At 37.8% G+C, this 21119-nt stretch overlaps 1 protein-coding gene across 1 annotated transcript in view; it reads left to right on the top strand.

Moving 5' to 3' along the window:
- ARFGEF1 (ADP ribosylation factor guanine nucleotide exchange factor 1) overlaps positions 1-21119 on the top strand; it is a 160490-nt gene that overhangs the window by 107918 nt on the left and 31453 nt on the right. Inside the window, exons 19-23 of the mRNA XM_059394671.1 lie at positions 6925-7076; positions 10869-10997; positions 11888-12046; positions 12285-12435; positions 19594-19684. Of these exons, the coding sequence (XP_059250654.1) occupies positions 6925-7076; positions 10869-10997; positions 11888-12046; positions 12285-12435; positions 19594-19684 (682 nt within the window). The remainder of the gene's footprint in view (positions 1-6924; positions 7077-10868; positions 10998-11887; positions 12047-12284; positions 12436-19593; positions 19685-21119) is intronic.

The following is a 21119-nucleotide window of genomic DNA, read 5'->3' as shown; positions in this document are numbered from 1 at the left end:
ACCCCATGTTGCATCTCCACTTCCTCATATCAGGGAGATCATATGATAGTTGTCTTTCTCCGATTGACTTATTTTGTTAAACATGATACGCTCTAGTTCCATCCACGTCGTCGCAAATGGCAAGATTTCATTTCTTTTGATGGCTGTATAGTATTCCATTGTATATATATACCACATCTTCTTTATCCATCCATCTGTTGATGGACATCTAGGTTCTGTCCACAGTTGGGCTATTGTGTATTGTGAACATTGCTGCTATAAACATTCAGATGCACGGGCCCCTTCGGATCACTACATTTGTATCTTTAGGGTAAATACCCAGTAGTGCAATTGCTGGGTAATAGGGTAGTTCTATTTTCAACATTTTGAGGAACCTCCATGCTGTTTTCCAGAGTGGTTGCACCACCTTGCATTCCCACCAACAGTGTAGGAGGGTTCCCCTTTCTCCACATCCTCGCCAGCATCTGTCATTTCCTGACTTGTTAATTTTAGCTATTCTGACTGGTGTGAGGTGATATCTCATTGTGGTTTTGACTTGTATTTCCTTGATGCCGAGTGATATGGAGCACTTTTTCATGTGTCTATTGGCTATATGGATGTCTCTGCAGAAATGTCTGTTCATGTCCTCTGCCCATTTCTTGATTGGATTATTTGTTCTTTGGGTGTTGAGTTTGCTAAGTTCGTTATAGATTTTGGACACTAGCTCTTTATCTGTCTGATGTGTCGTTTGCAAATATCTTCTCCCATTCTGTCAGTTGTCTTTTGGTTTTGTTAACTGTTTCCTTTGCTTTGCAAAAGATTTTGATCTTGATAAAATCCCAATAGTTCATTTTTGCCCTTGCTTCCCTTGCCTTTGGCGATGTTCCTAGGAAGACATTGCTGCGGCTGAGGTCGAAGAGGTTGCTGCCTGTGTTCTCCTCAAGGATTTTGATGGATTCCTTTCGCACATTGAGGTCCTTCATCCATTTTGAGTCTGTTTTCGTGTGTGGTATAAAGAAATGGTCCAATTTCATTTTTCTGCATGTAGCTGTCCCAATTTTCCCAATACCATTTGTTGAAGAGGCTGTCTTATTTCCATTGGACATTCTTTCCTGCTTTGTCGAAGATTAGTTGACCATAGAGTTAAGGGTCTATTTCTGGGTTCTCTATTCTGTTCCACTGATCTATGTTTCTGTTTTTGTGCCAATACCATGCTGTCTTGATGATGCAGCTTTGTAAGAGAGCTTGAAGTCCAGAATTGTGATGCCACTAACTTTGGCTTTCTTTTTCAATAATCCTTTGGCTATTCGAGGTCTTTTCTGGTTCCATATAAATTTTAGGATTGTTTGTTCCATTTCTTTGAAAAAGATGGATGGTACTTTGATAGGAATTGCATTAAATGTGTAGATTGCTTTAGGTAGCATAGACATTTTCACAATATGTGTTTTTCCAATCCAGGAGCATGGAACATTTTTCCATTTCTTTGTGTCATCCTCAATTTCTTTCATGAGTACGTTATAGTTTTCTGAGTTTAGATTCTTTGCCTCGTTGGTTAGGTTTATTCCTAGGTATCTTATGGTTTTGGGTGCCATTGTAAATGGGATAGACTCCTTAATTTCTCTTTCTTCTTTCTTGCTGTTGGTGTAGAGAAATGCAACTGATTTCTGTGCATTGGTTTTATATTCCTGTACAAGTTCTAGCAGACTTGGAGTGGGGTCTTTTGGGTTTTCCACATACAGTATCATATCATCTGCAAAGAGTGATAGTTTGACTTCTTCTTTGCTGTTTTGGATGCCTTTAATTTCTTTTTGTTGTCTTATTGCTGACGCTAGGACTTCTAGTACTATGTTGAATAGCAGTGGTGATAATGGACATCCCTGCCATGTTCCTGACCTTAGTAGAAAAGCAGTTTTTCTCCATTGAGAATGATATTTGTGGTGGGTTTTTCATAGATGGCTTTGATAATATTGAGGTATGTGCCTTCTATCCCTACACTTTGAAGAGTTTTGATCAGGAAGGCATGTTGTACTTTGTCACATGCTTTTTCAGCATCTATTGAGAGTATCATATAGTTCTTGCTCTTTCTTTTATTAATGTGTTGTATCACATTGATTGATTTGTGGATGTTGAACCAACCTTGCAGCCCTGGAATAAATACCACTTGGTCGTGGTGAATAATCCTTTTAATGTACTGTTGAATCCTGGCTAGTATTTTGTTGAGTATTTTCGCATCTGTGTTCATCAAGGATATTGGTCTATAGCTCTCTTTTTTGATGGTATCCTTGTCTGGTATTGGGATCAAGGTGATGCTGGCCTTATAAAATGAGTTTGGAAGTTTTCCTTCCATTTCTGTTTTTTGGAACAGTTTTCGGAGAATAGGAATTAGTTCCTCTTTAAATGTTTGGTACAATTCCCCTGGGAAGCCATCTGGCCCTGGGCTTTTGTTTGTTTGGAGATGTTTTTTTTCTTAAGATTTTATTTATTTATTTGACAAAGAGAGATCACGAGTAAGCAGAGAGTCAGGCAGAGAGAGAGAGAGGAGGAAGCAGTCTCCCACTGAGCAGAGAGCCCGATGTGGGACTTGATCCCAGGACCCTGAGATCATGACCTGAGCCGAAGGCAGCGGCTTAACCCATTGAGCTACCCAGGCGCCCTGCTTGGAGATTTTTGATGACTGTGTCAATCTCCTTACTGGTTATGGGTCTATTCAGGTTTTCTATTTCTTCCTAGTTCAGTTGTGGTAGTTTATATGTCTCTAGGAATGCATCCTTTTCTTCCAGATTATCAAATTTGTTGGCGTAGTGTTCTTCATAGTATGTTCTTATAATTGTCTGTATTTCTTTGGTGTTAGTTGTGATGTCTCCTCTTTCATTCATGATTTTATTTATTTGGGTCCTTTCTCTTTTCTTTTTGATAACTCTGGCAAGGGGTTTATCAATCTTATTAATTCTTTCAAAGAACCAGCTCCAAGTTTTGTTGATTTGTTCTATTGTTTTTGTTTTGGTTTCTATTTCATTGATTTCTGCTCTGATCTTTATGATTTCTCTTCTCCTGCTGGTTTAGGGTTTCTTTTTTTTTTTTTTTTTTTTTTTTAAAGATTTATTTATTTATTTATTTGACAGAGAGAAATCACAAGTAGACAGAGAGGCAGCCAGAGAGAGAGAGAGAGGGAAGCAGGCTCCCTGCTGAGCAGAGCCCGATGCGGGACTCGATCCCAGGACCCTGAGATCTTGACCTGAGCCGAAGGCAGCGGCTTAATCCACTGAGCCACCTGGGCGCCCCTGGTTTAGGGTTTCTTTCTTGTTTTTTCTCCAGCTCCTTTAGGTGTAGGGTTAGGTTGTGTACATGAGACCTTTCTTGTTTCTTGAGAAAGGCTTGTACCGCTATATATTTTTCTCTCAGGACTGCCTTTGTTGTGTCTCACAGATTTTGAATTGTTGTGTTTTCGTTATCATTTGTTTCCATGAATTTTTTCAATTCTTTAATTTCCTGGTTGACCCATTCATTCTTTAGAAGAATACTGTTTAGTTTGCATGTATTTGGGCTCTTTCCAAATTTGCTCTTGTGATTGAGTTCTAGCTTTAGAGCATTGTGGTCTGAAAATATGCAGGGAATGCTCCCAATCTTTTGATACCAGTTGAGACCTGATTTAGGACCGAGGATCTGATCTATTCTGGACAGTGTTCCATGTGCACTAGAGAAGAATGTGTATTCTGTTGCTTTGGGATGAAATGTTCTGAATATATCTGTGATGTCCATCTGGTCCAGTGTGTCATTTAAGGTCTTTGTTTCCTTGTTGATCTTTTGCTTGGATGATCTGTCCATTTCAGTGAGGGGAGTGTTAAAGTCCCCTACTATTATTGTATTATTGTTGATGTGTTTCTTTGATTTTGTTATTAATTGGTTTATATAGTTGGCTGCTCCCCTGTTAGGGGCATAGATATTTAAAATTGTTAGATCTTCTTGTTGGACAGATCCTTTGAGTATGATATAGTATCCTTCCTCATCTCTTATTATAGTCTTTGGCTTAAAATCTAATTGATCTGATATAAGGATTGCTACTCCTGCTTTTTTCTGATGTTCATTAGCATGGTAAATTGTTTTCCACCCCCTCACTTTAAATCTGGAGGTGTCTTTGGGTCTAAAATGCGTTTCTTGTAGGCAACTTATTGATGGGTTTTGTTTTTTTATCCATTCTGATACCCTGTGTCTTTTGATTGGGCATTTAGCCCATTAACATTCAGGGTAATTATGGAGATATGAATTTAGTGCCTTTGTATTTCCTGTAAGGTGACTGTTACTGTATATTGTCTCTGTTCCTTTCTGATCTACTACTTTTAGGCTCTCTCTTTGCTTAGAGGACCCCTTTCAATATTACCTGTAGATCTGGTTTGGTGTTTGCAAATTCTTTCAGTTTTTGTTTGTCCTGGAAGCTTTTAATCTCTCCTTCTATTTTCAGTTATAGGCTAGCTGGATATAGTATTCTTGGCTGCATGTTTTTCTCGTTTAGTGCTCTGAATATATCATGCCAGCTCTTTCTGGCCTGCCAGGTCTCTATGGATAAGTCTGCTGCCAATCGAATATTTTTACCATTGTATGTTACAGACTTCTTTTCCCGGGCTGCTTTCAGGATTTTCTCTTTGTCACTAAGACTTGTAAATTTTACTATTAGGTGATGGGGTGTGGACCTATTATTGTTGATTTTGAGGGGGGTTCTCTGCACCTCCTGGATTTTGATGTTTGTTCCCTTTGCCATATTATGGAAGTTCTCTTCAATAATTCTCTCCAGTATTCCTTCTGCTTCCCTCTCTCTTTCTTCTTCTTCTGGAATCCCAATTATTCTAGTGTTGTTTCATCTTATGGTGTCACTCATCTCTCGAATTCTGCCCTCGTGGTCCAGTAGCTGTTTGTCCCTCCTTTGCTCAGCTTCTTTATTCTCTGTCATTTGGTCTTCTATATCACTAATTCTTTCTTCTGCCTCATTTATCCTAGCAGTGAGAGCTTCCATTTTTTATTGCACCTCATTAATAGCTTTTTTTATTTCAACTTGGTTAGATTTTAGTTCTTTTATTTTTCTAGAAATCTTATATCTCCCTAGAGGGTTTCTCTAATATCTTCTATGCCTTTTTCGAGCCCGGCTAGAACCTTGAGAATTGTCATTCTGAACTCTAGATCTGACATATTACCAATGTCTGTATTGATTAGGTCCCTAGCCTTCGGTACTGCCTCTTGTTCTTTTTTTTGTGTTGAATTTTTCCGTCTTGTCATTTTGTCCAGATAAGAGTATATGAAGGAGCAAGTAAAATACTAAAAGGGTGGCAACAACCCCAGGAAAATAAGCTTTAACCAAATCAGAAGAGATCCCAAATCGTGAGGGGGGAGAAAGGGAATAAAAAGAGGTTCAGAAAGAATTTTTAAAAAGAGAGAAAGAAAGAAACAATTAAAAAAAGAAAATGACGAAAGAAAAAATATAAAAAAGAAAAAATACATATATATTAGGTAAACTAGTTAAAAAACAAAAGGGTAAAGTTTAAAAAAATTTAGCAGGAGAAAAGAAAAAAAAATTGAAAAAGAAAAAAAAATTAAATTAACTGCAAGACTAAAGAATCATAGGGAGAAAGCCATGAGATCCGTGCTTTGCTTTCTCCTCCTCCAGAATTCTTCTGCTCTCCTTGGTATTGAAACTGTACTCCTTGGTAGGCGAACTTGGTCCTGGCTGGATTTCTTGTTGATCTTCTGAAGGAGAGGCCTGTTGTAGTGATTCTTAAGTGTCTTTGTCCCAGGCAAAATTGCACCGCCCCTACCAGGGGCCGGGCGGGTTGAGTAATCTGCTCAGGTTTGCTTTCGGGAGCTTTTGTTCCCTGAGTGCTTTCCGTAGAGTTTCCGAGGAGGGGAATGAAAATGGCAGCCTCCCGGTCTCCAGCCTGGAAGAGCCCAGAGTCTGGGGCCCCACTCCTCAGTGCGCCCTCAGAGAATAGCGCCCAATTACTCCATCTCCCTGCCCTCCAGCCGCGCTCCGAGCTCCCGGAGCCTACGACCGGTTCAAGGTAACCTCGAGATGAGAGCTCACTCCTTGGTTTTGTCTCTGTTGCCGGCTTCCCCGTTCTAATATCTGTAAGCTCTGCGACACTCAGACACCCCCGATCCTTATGTGACCCTGCAGCACCTGTGGCTACGCTGACCCCGCATGGGCTTCACCTCCATTTAGCCTCTGGAGTGATGTCCCTCAGTGGAACAGACTTTTAAAAGTCCTGATTTTGTGCTCCGTTGCTCCGCTGCTTGCCGGGAGCCAGCCCCTCACCCCGCAGTCTATCTTCCCATTGCTTTGGATTCACTTCTCCGCCAGTCCTACCTTTCAGAAAGTGGTTGATTTTCTCTTTTTCGAATTGCTGTTCTTCTCTTTGATCTCCTGTTGGATTTGTTGGTGTTTGTAATCTTTAGATAAGCTATCTAACTGATTTCCTGCTACCTGAAGTAGACTCAGGCTGCTACTTCTCCGCCATCTTGACTCCTCTTCCACTTACCCCAACTCTTAGTTCAGGAATTTTCCCCCCATTTTTGAGGTATAATTAATGCAGTATAAAATTAAACATTTTGAAGTGAATGGTTCAGTGGCATTTAGTATATTTACATTGTTGTGCAACCACCACCTCTGTCTAGTTCCAAAACATTTTCATCACCCAAAATAAAATCCTTGTACCTAGTAAACTTAACATTCCCTCCCTCTCACCAGCCTCTGGCTACCGGCAGTCTGCTTTCTTTTTCTATGGATTTACCTACTCTGAATATTCTTCTATAAATGGAATCACACCTTATATGAACTTTTTGTATGGCTTTTTAAGACTATACCTAATTAATATTAATTGATGGTATTTATTATTTCATAGTAAAAAAGGCATGTAAAATGCTTTTTATCTTAAATGCTAATAGTGTTTGTTATTTCAGATGTAGCCAGTGAAAAACAAAGAAGGCTTCTGTATAACTTAGAAATGGAACAGATGGCCAAGACAGCAAAAGCACTCATGGAAGCTGTGAGCCATGTTCAGGCACCTTTTACAAGTGCAACACATTTGGAGCATGTGAGACCCATGTTTAAGGTAAGAGGTACTAATAACTTTTGGTTGCAGTCTACATTTATATGTAACTTGGTTCAGTGTGTTTTTAATTAAGGAAATAACAGTAATTATAGCCCATTAGTGTAAACCCGGAAGCAAAAGCAATGTTATTTAGGATATAGGAGATAGAAATTTTTTCTTAAAGAGAATGAGAAAAGGTATACACTATTAGTAATTAATAAGTGTATACCTTAAGAAATAAGAATGAGAAGAATGAGAATTTTTCAGAGAATGATCATTCTTATTTGGCCTGGTTTTCTCCAAATGAGCTCTATTTAAACCTTTGGAGTAACCTTAAATTTCAGAGTGATCTTGAACTTCTGACCAGGAACTCACATGAGGGTTCCGAGCATACCTGCAGTGCAAAGAGTAGAGTGAGGAAGAAAAGCAAGTGTTATTTGTGTTTATAGGTTGATCTAGTAAGAATGATACTTACTGGTTCTTTAAAATTTGATTGCCTAGTCCTTCTTCATTTTCCAGTTCATTTTATCCTTTCTCTAAAATGCGAGGGTAAGCAAGCAGTGAATCAATAAGGATTACAATTAAAGTCTAGTCGAGGTTGAAAAGGGAAAAAAGGGGTAAAGTACATTCCAATTTGTGGGACAGTGTGGTAGGATGGTTTGTGGAGGCTAAAGATTATGATTTGAGTTCTCATTCAGATATTAAGTATACATATGTATGGGCAGTAAAAGATGACTACAAGATTTCTGTGCTTTCTTTTAGCTCTAAAATTTTATAGTTCTACCTCTATTTCAACTTCTTTGTGATAATGTTATTTCCAAAAGTTGGTGAAGAATTGTGGAATCGGGGAGAGGAACCTAGGGGAGGCATTGTTAGAAGGAATAGTGGAGTATGACTAGCCTTATCTTTTGGAATAATACAGAAAATAATACAAGAAACAATTTCTCCTTATTATGAAACATTTTTATAAAGCACCTTTTTGTTTTGTTTTGAATAATCTCATATTCTTGTTTTTTATTCTCAAATGTTTTTGGTTGGTGGAGGTGGAGAATGAAAAAAAAAGCAGAGGAAACCAGCCATAATTTTATCACTCAAAAAGCTTCTGTTGATAGTTTATATACTACTTTTTTATATAAATACTGCTTTTTAAATATTTTTAAAAATCATTTTATTCATTTATTTGGCAGAGAGAGAGACAGCAAGAGAGGAACACAAACAGGAGAATGGGAGAGGGAGAAGCAGGCTTCCTGCTGAGCAGGGAGCCCGATGCGGGGCTCGATCCCAGAACCCTGGGATCATGACCTGAGCTGAAGGCAGATGCTTAACAGGCACCCCTTAAATCTTAATTATACTATGTGTAGAATTTTGTATCTTGCTATTTCTCACATAATAAGTATTTCCCTGTATCATTAAAAATTTTTCATAAATAGCTTTTATTATTTATTCTCTAGATTAGTTCTAGTTTATTTAAACATCTTCTAAACTAGCATTAAGAATCTTCCCTCTTACTGTCATTTCTACTGCCATTAACCTCTCCAGACATCCTCATTTCTCTTATTATTGTAGTGTCCTAACTGATATCCTTATGTCTGTTTTTGTGCTCCTCTTATCCATTTACAGAGGCCAGAATGATCATTTTAAAATACAAAATGAAATGTTGCCTTCTTCCTTAAGGCCCTTCACTAACTTTGCATACTAGGATGAAACTAACACACCCACATCTGCAACCCTGTGTGGTCTGGTTCCACCTGCCTTTCCAGCCTCATTGCTAGATTTCTTTTGTCTAGTGTGACGAGGCTGCAGTCACACTAGCATTCCTTCAGTTTCTAGAACATACTAAAGTATTTTCTCTTTGAGCATTCTTACAAGCTGTCTTTTGTCTAGAATGCCCATTCTTTCTTTGCCCAAGTGGTTTCAGCTTTAAAATGTTACCTTTTCAGACAGGTCTATCCTACCCCCACCATCCAGAATTGGTCCCTTTTCATAGTGTGCTATGCTTATCCTTCATTGTATTTACAACTGTTGTGTTTATGTATTTACTGATTTTAGAATTTAGTATCTATCTTTTTACTAGATTTTAAGTTCCATGTGGCAAGGGACTGTGTCTGTTTACTTTTCCCAATATCTTGCACCATTCTTAGCTTATAGTAAGTGTTCAGTAAACAAGTGTTGGCTAAGTAGCAGAATAAATTGAGAGATTTCTAAGATGTGATACAATATTGGGGATTTAAATATTATTAAGAATCTTTTTAAATATTGCCAAATTGTATTTTCCAAAGGCATATTCAGTATGAATGGATAATTTCACTGACCCCTGGATATTAGGTATAGTTTGATAGGAGGAATCATTGTCTTTAATTCCTAGTGGAGTTAAACATATTTTTCACTGGCTTAAGAAGCATTTATACTTCTCTTGTATAAATATTGCACAGGTTTCTGAATAGATGTGCTGTTTCTTTCTTACAATAGCACATGTAATTTATTACTTCCATGTGGTACTTCATATTTTAAAAGTACTGTACTTCATATGCTTCTCAAAACACCTTTCTGTAGTGGCAGTCCAGGTATTAAAGAGGAAGAAAATGAGGTTCAGAGAGATTAAGTGGCAGAGCTAGAACTAGAAAGAAGGTACTGTGGCTTATGTTCCTTTGCTTAGGAATTATATACTTCTGAACTTTCTTGATGTTACAAACAAAGCTTTGGGTAATCCTTTGGGTATGTTTTTCTTAATAATCTTGAAAACTTTACCTTTTTAAAAATTCCAGTTGTCGGGACGCCTGGGTGGCTCAGTTGGTTGGACAACTGCCTTCGGCTCAGGTCATGATCCCGGAGTCCCGGGATCAAGTCCCGCATCGGACTCCCAGCTCTATGGGGAGTCTGCTTCTCTCTCTGACCTTCTCCTCGTTCATGCTCTCTCTCGCTGTCTCTCTCTCAAGTAAATAAATAAAATCTTTAAAAAAAAAAAAAAATTCCAGTTGTCATTTTTACAGTACACTGGTATAAATCTCTTTATGTTTACATAGATGTATAGTTTTGTTTCATTAGAACTTATTAAAAGCAACAAATGCTCATATTAGACAGTAGAAAGTTACACAAGCATACACCAATGTATACACATATGTTTTGATATCAGAATTTTCAGTGGTCGAGAGTAGCCCTTTTTGTTTGGTTTACATTAGGTACTCAGTATTACGTACTGGTAAAAGTTAGTATTTGTTGGTTTTCACAGTTTGTAACAAAGAAGTATTTTAGTGAACTAGACTTTTTCAGTGTTGTCCAACAAGGAACCAAGCATATCACTGATATTCCAAGGTAAAATATTTGACTATAAAAGAAGTAATTCTAAATGATGTCCAGGGAGCAGGCTTAAAGAAAAAAGAATAATGTAATTATTGCAAGTAGAAAAATGACTAAAAGAATTTTCTTAGAAATAAAATCTGTGAAATACTACAAGGGACAAATCTTGCAGGGAGAGATGAATTCTAAAAGTAGGGTTAAGACTAATATCATTTGTGAATAGTGACAGTTTCCACTTCTTATTGAAGAGAATAATTTATAGATTATTCTTCTTAAAATATGCCTGAGGTCCTCTACTGAATTTGTAGTCTTACTGTCTTCCTGTCTGTCACTTATTTAAGCCCAGGCAACATTATGTACTTTTTACCCCCAAAAAACTCATTTTTTCCCCAGAACTTTTTCAAATCATTTATTATCTGAAGCTTTGAGAAATATCAATGTATTACTATCATAAAATTTAATTATCACTTGATATTCATGATATCATGATATAGTTTCAATTTTTAATTTTTCTAGTTGGCTTGGACACCTTTTCTGGCTGCGTTTAGTGTGGGTCTGCAAGATTGTGATGATACTGAAGTAGCCTCTCTTTGCCTGGAAGGTATAAGATGTGCAATCAGAATTGCATGCATTTTCAGCATTCAGGTAACAAAGAATTTTGCTTTGTAGCCAGTCTGGAAAACATAAATTACATATGTCATGGCTATAATTAAAATTATTTTTTGATGTTTGACTTACCAAAAACTAATTTCAAGTTTATGATGGAATATAAGTGAATCTAATGTTTAATTTTCCAAGAAACTGACAGAAGAGGTGGTTCTCTATTGATGCATCTGGAATCATCATAGCAACTTTGGTTAGCATTTTTTTTTCTCTGCAGAATATTACCTGTAGCCAGAGTTTCTAAGACTTTGAATTTCTATATGTTTATTTGAATATCTTATTTAAATATGTTGCATGTTCATACTTCCTGTATCATATTTTTTCATACTTACGTGCTTTTATATATTACTTTATAACTTCACTTAAACCTAAGAAAAGTTACCTTGAAAAGAACCAAGTATCTTAATTTTCATGAAGCCAAGCCCTTCTAGTAATTTTTATACTTTGTCTGATAATAAATTTTAGCCAAAGCTTGCTTGCTTTAAAAAAAAAAACCAAAACCCATTTCACATTTATTTATGAATGTTATGGCTTAAAAAGCACAGCCTCGCTGTAGAGAAAAAACGAGCACATTTATAAATTATGTTTCTGCCAGTCTGCACAGTACTTGAAACATAAGCTCTCCTGGAATGTTTTTTACTACATGAATTCATTTGTTGTCACTAAAATCTCATCTTAATTTGACATCTCCATTGTGTTTAGATTTTAGAAATTCATCCTTTTTTATTTTATCATCTTAAAACACTATAGTTTGAAGTATGTAATTTGTGAGTTAAAAACGTACTAAACAAATAAACAGTTTGTTAGTAGGGAATTAGGGATCACTCTGTTGTGTTTGTAATAATATAAGTATACTTTTGTCTTTTTTATAGCTGGAAAGAGATGCATATGTCCAGGCACTAGCAAGATTTACTTTACTTACTGTGAGTTCTGGTATTACTGAAATGAAACAGAAGAACATTGACACAATAAAAACCCTTATCACTGTGGCTCATACGGATGGAAATTATTTAGGAAATTCATGGCATGAGGTATAAGCACTTCATTTTCAACTTTGCAGTTTGGTTTATAAAATGATTTAATGCTTAATATTCTACTCACTGACATGCTTAAAGTGTTTAGGAAAAAATTTAGTGTATTCAGGATATGTTTATTTAGCTCTTTATAATGATTTATAATGTAGCCTATATTTAAATCCTGGCTCTGTATGTTTAAGTATTTCTGTAATCATTTTTAACTTGGAATTATTATTTTTTCTAAATAATGAAGATTCTGAAGTGCATCAGTCAGTTGGAGCTTGCACAGCTTATAGGAACTGGAGTGAAACCTCGATACATTTCTGGAACAGTACGGGGCAGAGAAGGATCTCTTACTGGAACAAAAGATCAGGCTCCTGATGAATTTGTGGGTCTGGGGCTAGGTGAGAATTTTTAAAATTATTTTTATGAAGTATCAGAGATTATTAACTTGTTCAATATATATAACTTTATTGATGAATTGTGAATTAATAATGGATAACTTTATTAATGAATTATGAATTAATAATGAATTAATGAAATATAATTAGAGGAAGATGATAAAATGCCCTTTGGCTAACCTTATGGGAAAAGGAAGAAGACCATGAAGACCATTTTTGCCTGGTCTAGTTTGCAACATTAAGTGGCCCTTAGTCTAAATCTCATAGTTGGGAATAAGAGAAAGGCACATTTTAAAATGACCTATTTTCAACACTAAGCAGGTAACTTAAATGAGTGAAGGCTTGTATAAGATGATAAATAGTTGGGGCAACTAGAGAAGGCATTCACATTCACTATGCAGTCCTAACAAAACTCTGGTGTAGAAACTTTCCCATGGTTCCTTATCTGCTCAGTGTGGCCAGGAACTTCCAGATTTAACCCAGTAGAACAAAGGAAAATACTGGTGAGAATGGCTACAGAAGATCTAAAGACAGTACATTGTTTTTTAAGATTGTATTTATTTGACAGAGACACAGCGAGAGAGGGAACACAAGCAGGGGGAGTGAGAGAGGGAGAAGCAGACCTCCCGCCTGGCAGGGAGCCCAATGTAGGGCTGGATCCCAGAATCCCGGGACCATCATGACCTGAGCTGAAGGCATACGTCCAATGACTGAGCCATCCAGGAGCCCCAAAGACACTAGATTTTGAGTCATAAATGGAAACAGTACCACCAGGGAAGAAACAACATTTAAGACTGTCTTTGGCTTTGGGGCGCCTGGGTGGCTCAGAGGAAAAAGCCTCTGCCTTCTGCTCAGGTCATGATCCCAGGGTCCTGGGATCGAGCCCCACATCGGGCTCTCTGCTCAGCGGGGAGCCTGCTTCCTCCTCTCTCTCTGCCTGCCTCTCTGCCTACTTGTGATCTCTGTCTGTCAAATAAATAAATAAAATCTTTAAAAAAAAAAAAAAAGACAGTCTTTGGCTTTGAATACCATACTTTGGGGTTTGAATTCTTTCGTATATCTTCCTTATTGTGTGCAAGTTACTTTAACTCTCTGAGCTTTGGTTTCCACTTCTGCAAACTAATAGTAATATCTACTTATAGAGGTCTTAGGATTAAATAAGAATATGTATAAAGGGACTTCACACAGTGGCTGGTATATTAATGGTTTGTGGATTGTTCTCTAGCCATTTTCCCCACCCCACTTACATCCAAGAAATTTAGAGACATGACTTAAAGAGCAGGAAAGAGATGAGATCTAGGAATATTTACCTTTTAAGGTTTCTACTCTAGCACTATATTTCTGGATATTTTATATCTTTTTATCTTTTAGTGATTTCTCTGTTGTTGCTCACAGTAAAAATTTTTAAGGAAATCAAAAAAACCTTCCAAGTTTGAAAAAATGATCCATAGGGAAAGAAGCAGCACAGGACCATGTGTGGCTTCAAGCTGGACTGGGGACAGTTATTTCTTAGTGATAGTTCAGCCGTGGCAGCCAGCAGGGCCATTCTGTTACCCCAGTTGGATCTTAGATGTGGTGGTTTTAGGATGTGAAGGTGTAGACCTAATAACTTACCAGCAGGATTTAGAACCAGTGAGCACATTTACGGTGACTTGTATCACCTGGAAGTCTGAGATAGAGATGAAAAATACTTACCAACAAGTGAAATGAATGTGCATTGATTGATTCAGTAATTTTTGAACCCCCTCCCCCCTTTTTTCATTTTTCTTTTTGGACACAGCCTTAGGAGTACAAGAAGACTAAAATAATGACAGGTGCAAATTGCCAGGGCTTAACTTTGGCAAGTAATAGAAGTAGGTTACACTAAAAATAAAATACTGGTGGTGTATTTTATCTTCTAAAGGTTTTAGTCAAATAAGGAAATGATACTTGCTGATAATGTTTCCTCATATACTTGAAAGTAAAATTAATTTGATCATTATTTTGGGGCTATTTAAGTTGTAAGAATATGAGATGACTTGCCTTCTCACTTCAGGAAAATGGAATTTACATAAAAATAAACACTTTTTGGATCTGGAAGTGAAATTAAAAGTTCAGGCTTCCAAGCCACTCAAGCAACCAGCCATATTCTTCCACTTCTCTTTCAGGCTTTATCTAGATTTCATCTTATGCCATCTACTTCTCTTTTTGGCATTCTCCATTCTCCACTCATTCCTGATTGATTAGGTCTCTCATTTTTGAGTCTATATCCTAGAGGGATTCAGTCTGTTGACTTGTCCCCTGTTGGGCAGAGTCTTCCCTTCAGGCCATCTCATTGGTTATCAGCTAGCCCAGTGTGGCAGATGTCCATCCCTGTCCATCTGTGCCCTGTCATTTACTCAGGCAACAGATGTTTTCTTCAGCGGGATGCTATAGTCAGAATTTAGGCTAGAGGAGGATGTAGTCCAGACATTCTGTATATATATGGTCTTTAAAAAATAAATTAATATCTTCCTTTATTGATAGCATCCACCTTCTAGTCTTCCACATAACTACAGTAATGGGGCTGAGTATATGTTTATCTGACTTTCTGACTTATATGTTTATCTGAGTTTCTGACTGATAGCAAGTCTGTATTTCCACTTTTTGGAAACATGAAACTTTTAATTATTAAGGATACACAGCATTTTTTTTTTAAGATTTTATTTATTTATTTGACAGAGAGAAATCACAAGTAGACGGAGAGGCAGGCAGAGAGAGAGAGAGGGAAGCAGGCTCCCTGCTGAGCAGAGAGCCCGATGCGGGACTCGATCCCAGGACCCTGAGATCATGACCTGAGCCGAAGGCAGCGGCTTAACCCACTGAGCCACCCAGGCGCCCCGCATGTTTTTTTTTTGTTTTGTTTTGTTTTGTTTTTAAGGATTTTATTTGTTTATTTGAGAGGGAAAGAGAAAGAGAGCACAAGTGAGAGGCAGAAGGAGAAGCAGACTCCCCGCTGAGCCGGGAGCCTGACAGAGGGCTTGATCCCAGGACCCTGAGATCATAATCTGAGCCAGCAGATGCTTAACCAACTAAACCACCCAGACCCCCACATAGCATATGATTGTTAGAATTATATCCATACTATGCTTTTAAGGTGTATGTCAGAGTTTAAAAATTCAGTGCTTTGGACATACAAATGTTTTTTTTTTATGATTTTATTTATTCATTCGATAGAGATCATAAGTAGGCAGAGAGGCATGCAGAGAGAGAGAGGAAGGGAAGCAGGCTCCCTGCCAAGCAGAGAACCCAATGCAGGGTGCCATCCCAGGACCCAGGGATCATGACCAGAGCAGAAGGCAGAGGCTTTAACCCACCGAGCCACCCAGGCGCCCCGGGACATACAAATCTTTTTTTTTTTTTTTTTTAAGATTTTATTTATTTATTTGATAGAGAGAAATCACAAGTAGATGGAGAGGCAGACAGAGAGAGAGAGGGGAAGCAGGCTCCCTGCTGAGCAGAGAGCCCGATGCGGGACTCGACCCCAGGACCCTGAGATCATGACCTGAGCCGAAGGCAGCGGCTTAACCCACTGAGCCACCCAGGTGCCCCCGGGACATACAAATCTTAAGTGAATATTCACTCCTACCTCTTTGTTCTTTATCTAAGTATTTGTGCTTTTGAGTAATTTGTTTGGTAAAGATGGAACTATTAATCTATCATGGTGTGCTGTTATACAGATCTTTGGAAGATTCCATGTGTTTTTGAAATAGGTTCTTTGGATTGGTAAACAAAATTTTTTTGATTCCTCTAAATATATTTCATAATGATTACAGATTACTATGGTAAATATAAAAATAAAAGCTCTTAAATATAAAAATAAAAGCTTTCTAGGAAGGACATTCAGATGGTACACGAAAGAAGTTAGTGGTTATAAGCATTACCTTTTTCTTACAGATTTTTCTTCATTAAATTCCTGTAATGTGCTAATGTGCTCCAAGTGTTGCTTGACACTATTCTCCTAACCACTCCAGTTCTCTTGTCACTTATTTCAGGTTTTCATCCCTTGTTCACTTGTATTATAGAAATAGACGCTTTGTCTTTCTAGCTCTAGTATCTTCTATTTTGCTGTGTTTTACGGATAGTACCAAAATTATCTTTTAGAAAATAGGTTGCACTGGGGCGCTTGGGTGGCTCAGCTGTTAAGCTTCTTCCTTCGGTTCAGGTCATGATCCCGGGGGTCCTGGGATCGAGCCCCGTATCAGGCTTCCTGCTAAGTGGTGAAGCTTGCTTCTTCCTCTCCCACTCCTCCGGCTTGTGTTTCCTCTCTCACTGTGTCTCTCTCTCCTTCTCTGTCAAATAAATAAATAAATCTTTTAAAAAAAAAACAAACAGGTTGCATTATGTCAGTCTTCTAAAAAGTCTATTGTTGCTTGTTTTCAGTCTTTTTTTTTTTTTTTTTGAGGTTTATTTATTTGAGAGAGAGTACGCACACATGGGCATGAGCAGGGGTGAGAGGCAGAGAAGGAGGAGAGGGAGAGAAGCAGACTACCTCCCAAGTAGAGAGCCTGACATAAGGTCAATCCCAGGACCCAGACTTGAGCTGAAATGAAGAGTCAGTCGCTTAACCAGCTGCGCCACCCAGGTGCCCCATATTATTCCCTGTTTTCAAAAACAATACACTAAGCATAACAGTCAAAGTTCTTCACGTTTTAAGGTTAGCCTTTCTTTCTAGCTTCATTTCCTACTACTGTTCTGTTCCATCTCTCTTGTCCCCAGATAGATCCTCCATTATGGCTTTAACCAAGTGTGTTAAAACATGATGTTTAGGGACACCTGGGTGGCTCAGTTGGTTAAGTGGCTGCCTTCAGCTCAGGTCATGATCCTAGCGTCCTGGGATCGAGTCCCACATCGGGCTCCTTGCTTGGCAGGGATCCTGCTTCTCCCTCTGTCTCTGCCTGCCGCTCTGTCTGCCTGTGCTCACTCTCGCTCCTCTCTCTCTGACAAATAAATAAATAAAATCTTAAAAAAAAACAAAAACAAACGATGTTTACTATCATCCTTCCATTAGTTTGTATACACTGCTCCTTTTCTACATGATTATCCTTCTGGGTCCAACTTGAATTAATATATCATTATATATGAAGGTTTTCCATGAGCTAATACCCCTATTCTCCTTCCCCTACCAAAATTAGTTCCGTTGTATTAAAAGTCATTAGTTTATCTTGTCGATGAAGGAATTACTGCATTTTACTAAAGGTGATTATAAGTCTCTCTCAGTCTGTGTCTCCTGGTAAATTAAAAACTCTCTGAGGTCAAGGATCACATCTTTTTTACATTGTTCAGTTCCTGGTGGAGAATTGGAATTCAGCTGCTTTAAATAATATCATCATCTATTATGGTTGCAGTCATAAAGGCATTTAGTGAGTATCTGGTCAGTTGAGTGAACAGCTATTTCTTAGTATCTCCTTTGGACTTAATATGGAGTGATGCCGAGAAATAACAACAACAACAAAAAAATGTTGTGTTTGACCTGGTTTCTTGCCTAAGGGAACTTTTAATTGTGCTGAGAAGGCAGCATTAACACACCATAGTAATTTATGTGAAACTGTATGGAAGAAATCCTGATCTGACTATTACTTATTTAAGTAAATGCTTCGTTCAGAGGAAAAATGCGAACTCAGTTTGGGTTTTAGATAGTTGAGGGATGGCCTGAATAGATTTTGTAATGGCTAGAATGTTGAAGGGTACTGCCTTAAATGCTAGGCTTTAAAAGTTTATGCTTTATCCTGAAAGTCATAGTGAGCAGAATGAATATGATGAGATAGAAGGACTAATCTGACAGGAGACTAGAAAGAGAGATTGGAGAGGGGAAAAATTAGCAGCAAGGAAAGCAGTCAGGGAACTATCCATAATCTGGCCCTGGAATTACAGGGCTCTAAACTGAGTAGGGATGAAAATGAAGGCATGGTTCCAGAAACAGTTCAAAAGAAAGATTTAGTGATTGGTTGAGGAAGGGAAAGATATCAAAGATGATTTTGAGGGGCACCTGGGTGGCTCAGTAGGTTAAAGCCTCTGCCTTTGGCTCAGGTCATGGTCTCAGGGTCCTGGGATCAAGCCCCACATCGGGGTCTCCGCTCAGTGGGGAGCCTGCTTCCCCCTTTCTCTCTGCCTACCTCTCTGCCTATTTGTGATCTCTCTCTCTCTGTCAAATAAATAAAATAAATAAAATCTTAAAAAAAAAAAAGATGATTTTGAGGTCAAGAGTTTGAAAACTGGGAAAATTGTTTTGCTGTCCAACATATGGAACTGATTTTGGAGGGAAAGAGAAATGATTCTTTTTTTTTTTTTTTAAAGATTTTATTTATTTATTTGACAGAGAGAGATCATAAGTAGGCAGAGAGAGAGGAGGAAGCAGGCTCCCTGCTGAGCAGAGAGCCCGATGCGGGACTCGATCCCAGGACCCTGAGATCATGACCTGAGCCGAATGCAGTGGCTTAACCCACTGAGCCACCCAGGCGCCCCGAGAAATGATTCTTTTAAATAAGAAGATATTGGAAAATACAGTTAAAATTTCCAAAAAGCATGTAGAGGACTAGAGATTGAAAAGAGAGATCTAATTATATGGAATTGGGAATCCTAAGAAGATAACATTAGAACTACAGTTAGTACTATTTCTTAAATGTTAAGGGAAATTATGCGTACTGTCATTAATTTTGTGGTCTGAATTCTCAGTGCCCCTAATTAATCTCTGGAAGTACAATTGGTCTTTATAACAATCCATGTCCATATGCCATTTAGTATAGCTGATTAAGCGCATTTGGCCTTGATAGGTCACTGATGCCAAAAAAATTGTTTACCCAAAGCTTTGTTTCTTTCATAGGAAAATAACTGGTTTCAGGGGCGCCTGGGTGGCTCAGTGGGTTAAGCCGCTGCCTTCGGCTAGGGTCATGATCTCAGGGTGCTGGGATCGAGTCCCGCATCGGGCTCTCTGCTCAGCAGGGAGCCTGCTACCTCCTCTCTCTCTCTGTCTGCCTCTCTGCCTACTTGTGATCTCTCTCTGTCAAATGAATAAATAAAATCTTTAAAAAAAAAAAAAAAGAAAAGAAAATAACTGGTTTCAGAAATATGTTTTAGAACTATAAGTATATTCTTCCACTGAATTATTTTCGAACTGAAATGACTCTCTTTTATGTGTGGTAGTCGGAGGAAATGTGGACTGGAAGCAGATAGCAAGTATTCAGGAATCCATCGGAGAAACCAGTTCTCAAAGTGTTGTTGTTGCTGTAGATAGGTAAAGTATTTATTTTTTTCCTTTTTCAAATGAATACTATTTTAATTCTATAACATTTCAGTACATTTTGCTCTGTAATGGTTAAAAAAAGAAAAATTATTGCCAAAATAACTTTCCTTAAGTAGTAGACCATATAGTGTGTTAGACGGTGATCTGATGGTGAAGTACCTATAATTTTGCTCTTTAGATCGTGGAATATCTGAAGGAGATAAACAGTATGAAAATTTACATTAATATAAATTAGAAATTAATGGGCATTAGGGAAATGGTTATCTTGATGAAAAAGAAACACGTTTTATTTTCTTTATAGAAGACTAATTGGTATCATTATTCCTTAATGAAAATGGTTTGTAATCTTTCAGGTTCTGTTTGATGTAAGACTGCATTATGGGTAAATGAAGGATTTGCTGGCAATTCTCATTGCAGACTTCTTTGGAAAGGATTTCAGAGTGTGTCTTATTACCAAGTATTTCTCATTTCTAGTTTATTTTCTAAAAGTGACCCCATACTAAGCGTTTTACTAAGCTTTACTAAGCTTTTTCTAGATGAATGCCCAAATATTTGAAACTTAACATTTTACAACACTGACATTCAGATTTTTTAATTACTTCTGTTGAAACTTGTAGATGTATAGTATGTATTTTTTCTTGGTGCTTGGAGCCTTGTGCTAATCCAGAATTTTACTTCAGATAAAACTTCTTGCTCTTCAGTACAGACTGAACTAGAGTATTCAGTGGCTACTGACCCTGGAAATATACCCTGCCACGTTTTCTTTGAAAAGAACTTGTAATCTTCACTTGCAGACTCTTTTTTTTTTTTTTTTTTTTTTTTTTAAATAAGGGAAGGAGGTCATTTGCCTTTTCCTGGTGAAGGCTAAAGAAAGATTGCATATTCTCTAATACTCCCTGTATGACTTGAAGGTTTACCGTGTGCTTGGCACTTTTCAAAGTACTTTCCGGGTATTACTTATCACTTAATACTTCGAGCAACTTCATGAGATGAGTATTATTATTGTCCTTAATTTGTAAGTGAGGAAATTGAGACGGGGTGCCAAAATAACCTGCTCATCCCCACAACTAATCTTACCTTGATTATTGTTGAAATAACTGTTTCATCCACAAAGAATTTTGAGGAGTGGTGCCAGACATATATTCAGGCAGCATGTCTTCTTGAGCATATGCTCTTATCCTCTCCACCTCTCTGCCTGCATGTACAACTGGAGAGCAGTGTAATAATGTATGCCCTTCTGCTTTTAGGGTAGCTTGTTTCCAGATGATTTTACTATCATTATGAGAATCTCTTCAGGCAAGAGTTAACATTTTACCTACTGTTTATATCCATAGTATATTTTATATGACCAAAGCCAGTTCTAATTTATTCATCCATCCACTGTTTGTTGCGAGGAGACATACCACTTGTTTGAGTAAATGATACG

This window comes from Mustela nigripes, chromosome 3, assembly GCF_022355385.1.
Source record: "Mustela nigripes isolate SB6536 chromosome 3, MUSNIG.SB6536, whole genome shotgun sequence".
Classification (NCBI taxonomy): Eukaryota; Metazoa; Chordata; class Mammalia; order Carnivora; family Mustelidae; genus Mustela; species Mustela nigripes.
This window is presented reverse-complemented; position numbering and strand designations above follow the sequence as displayed.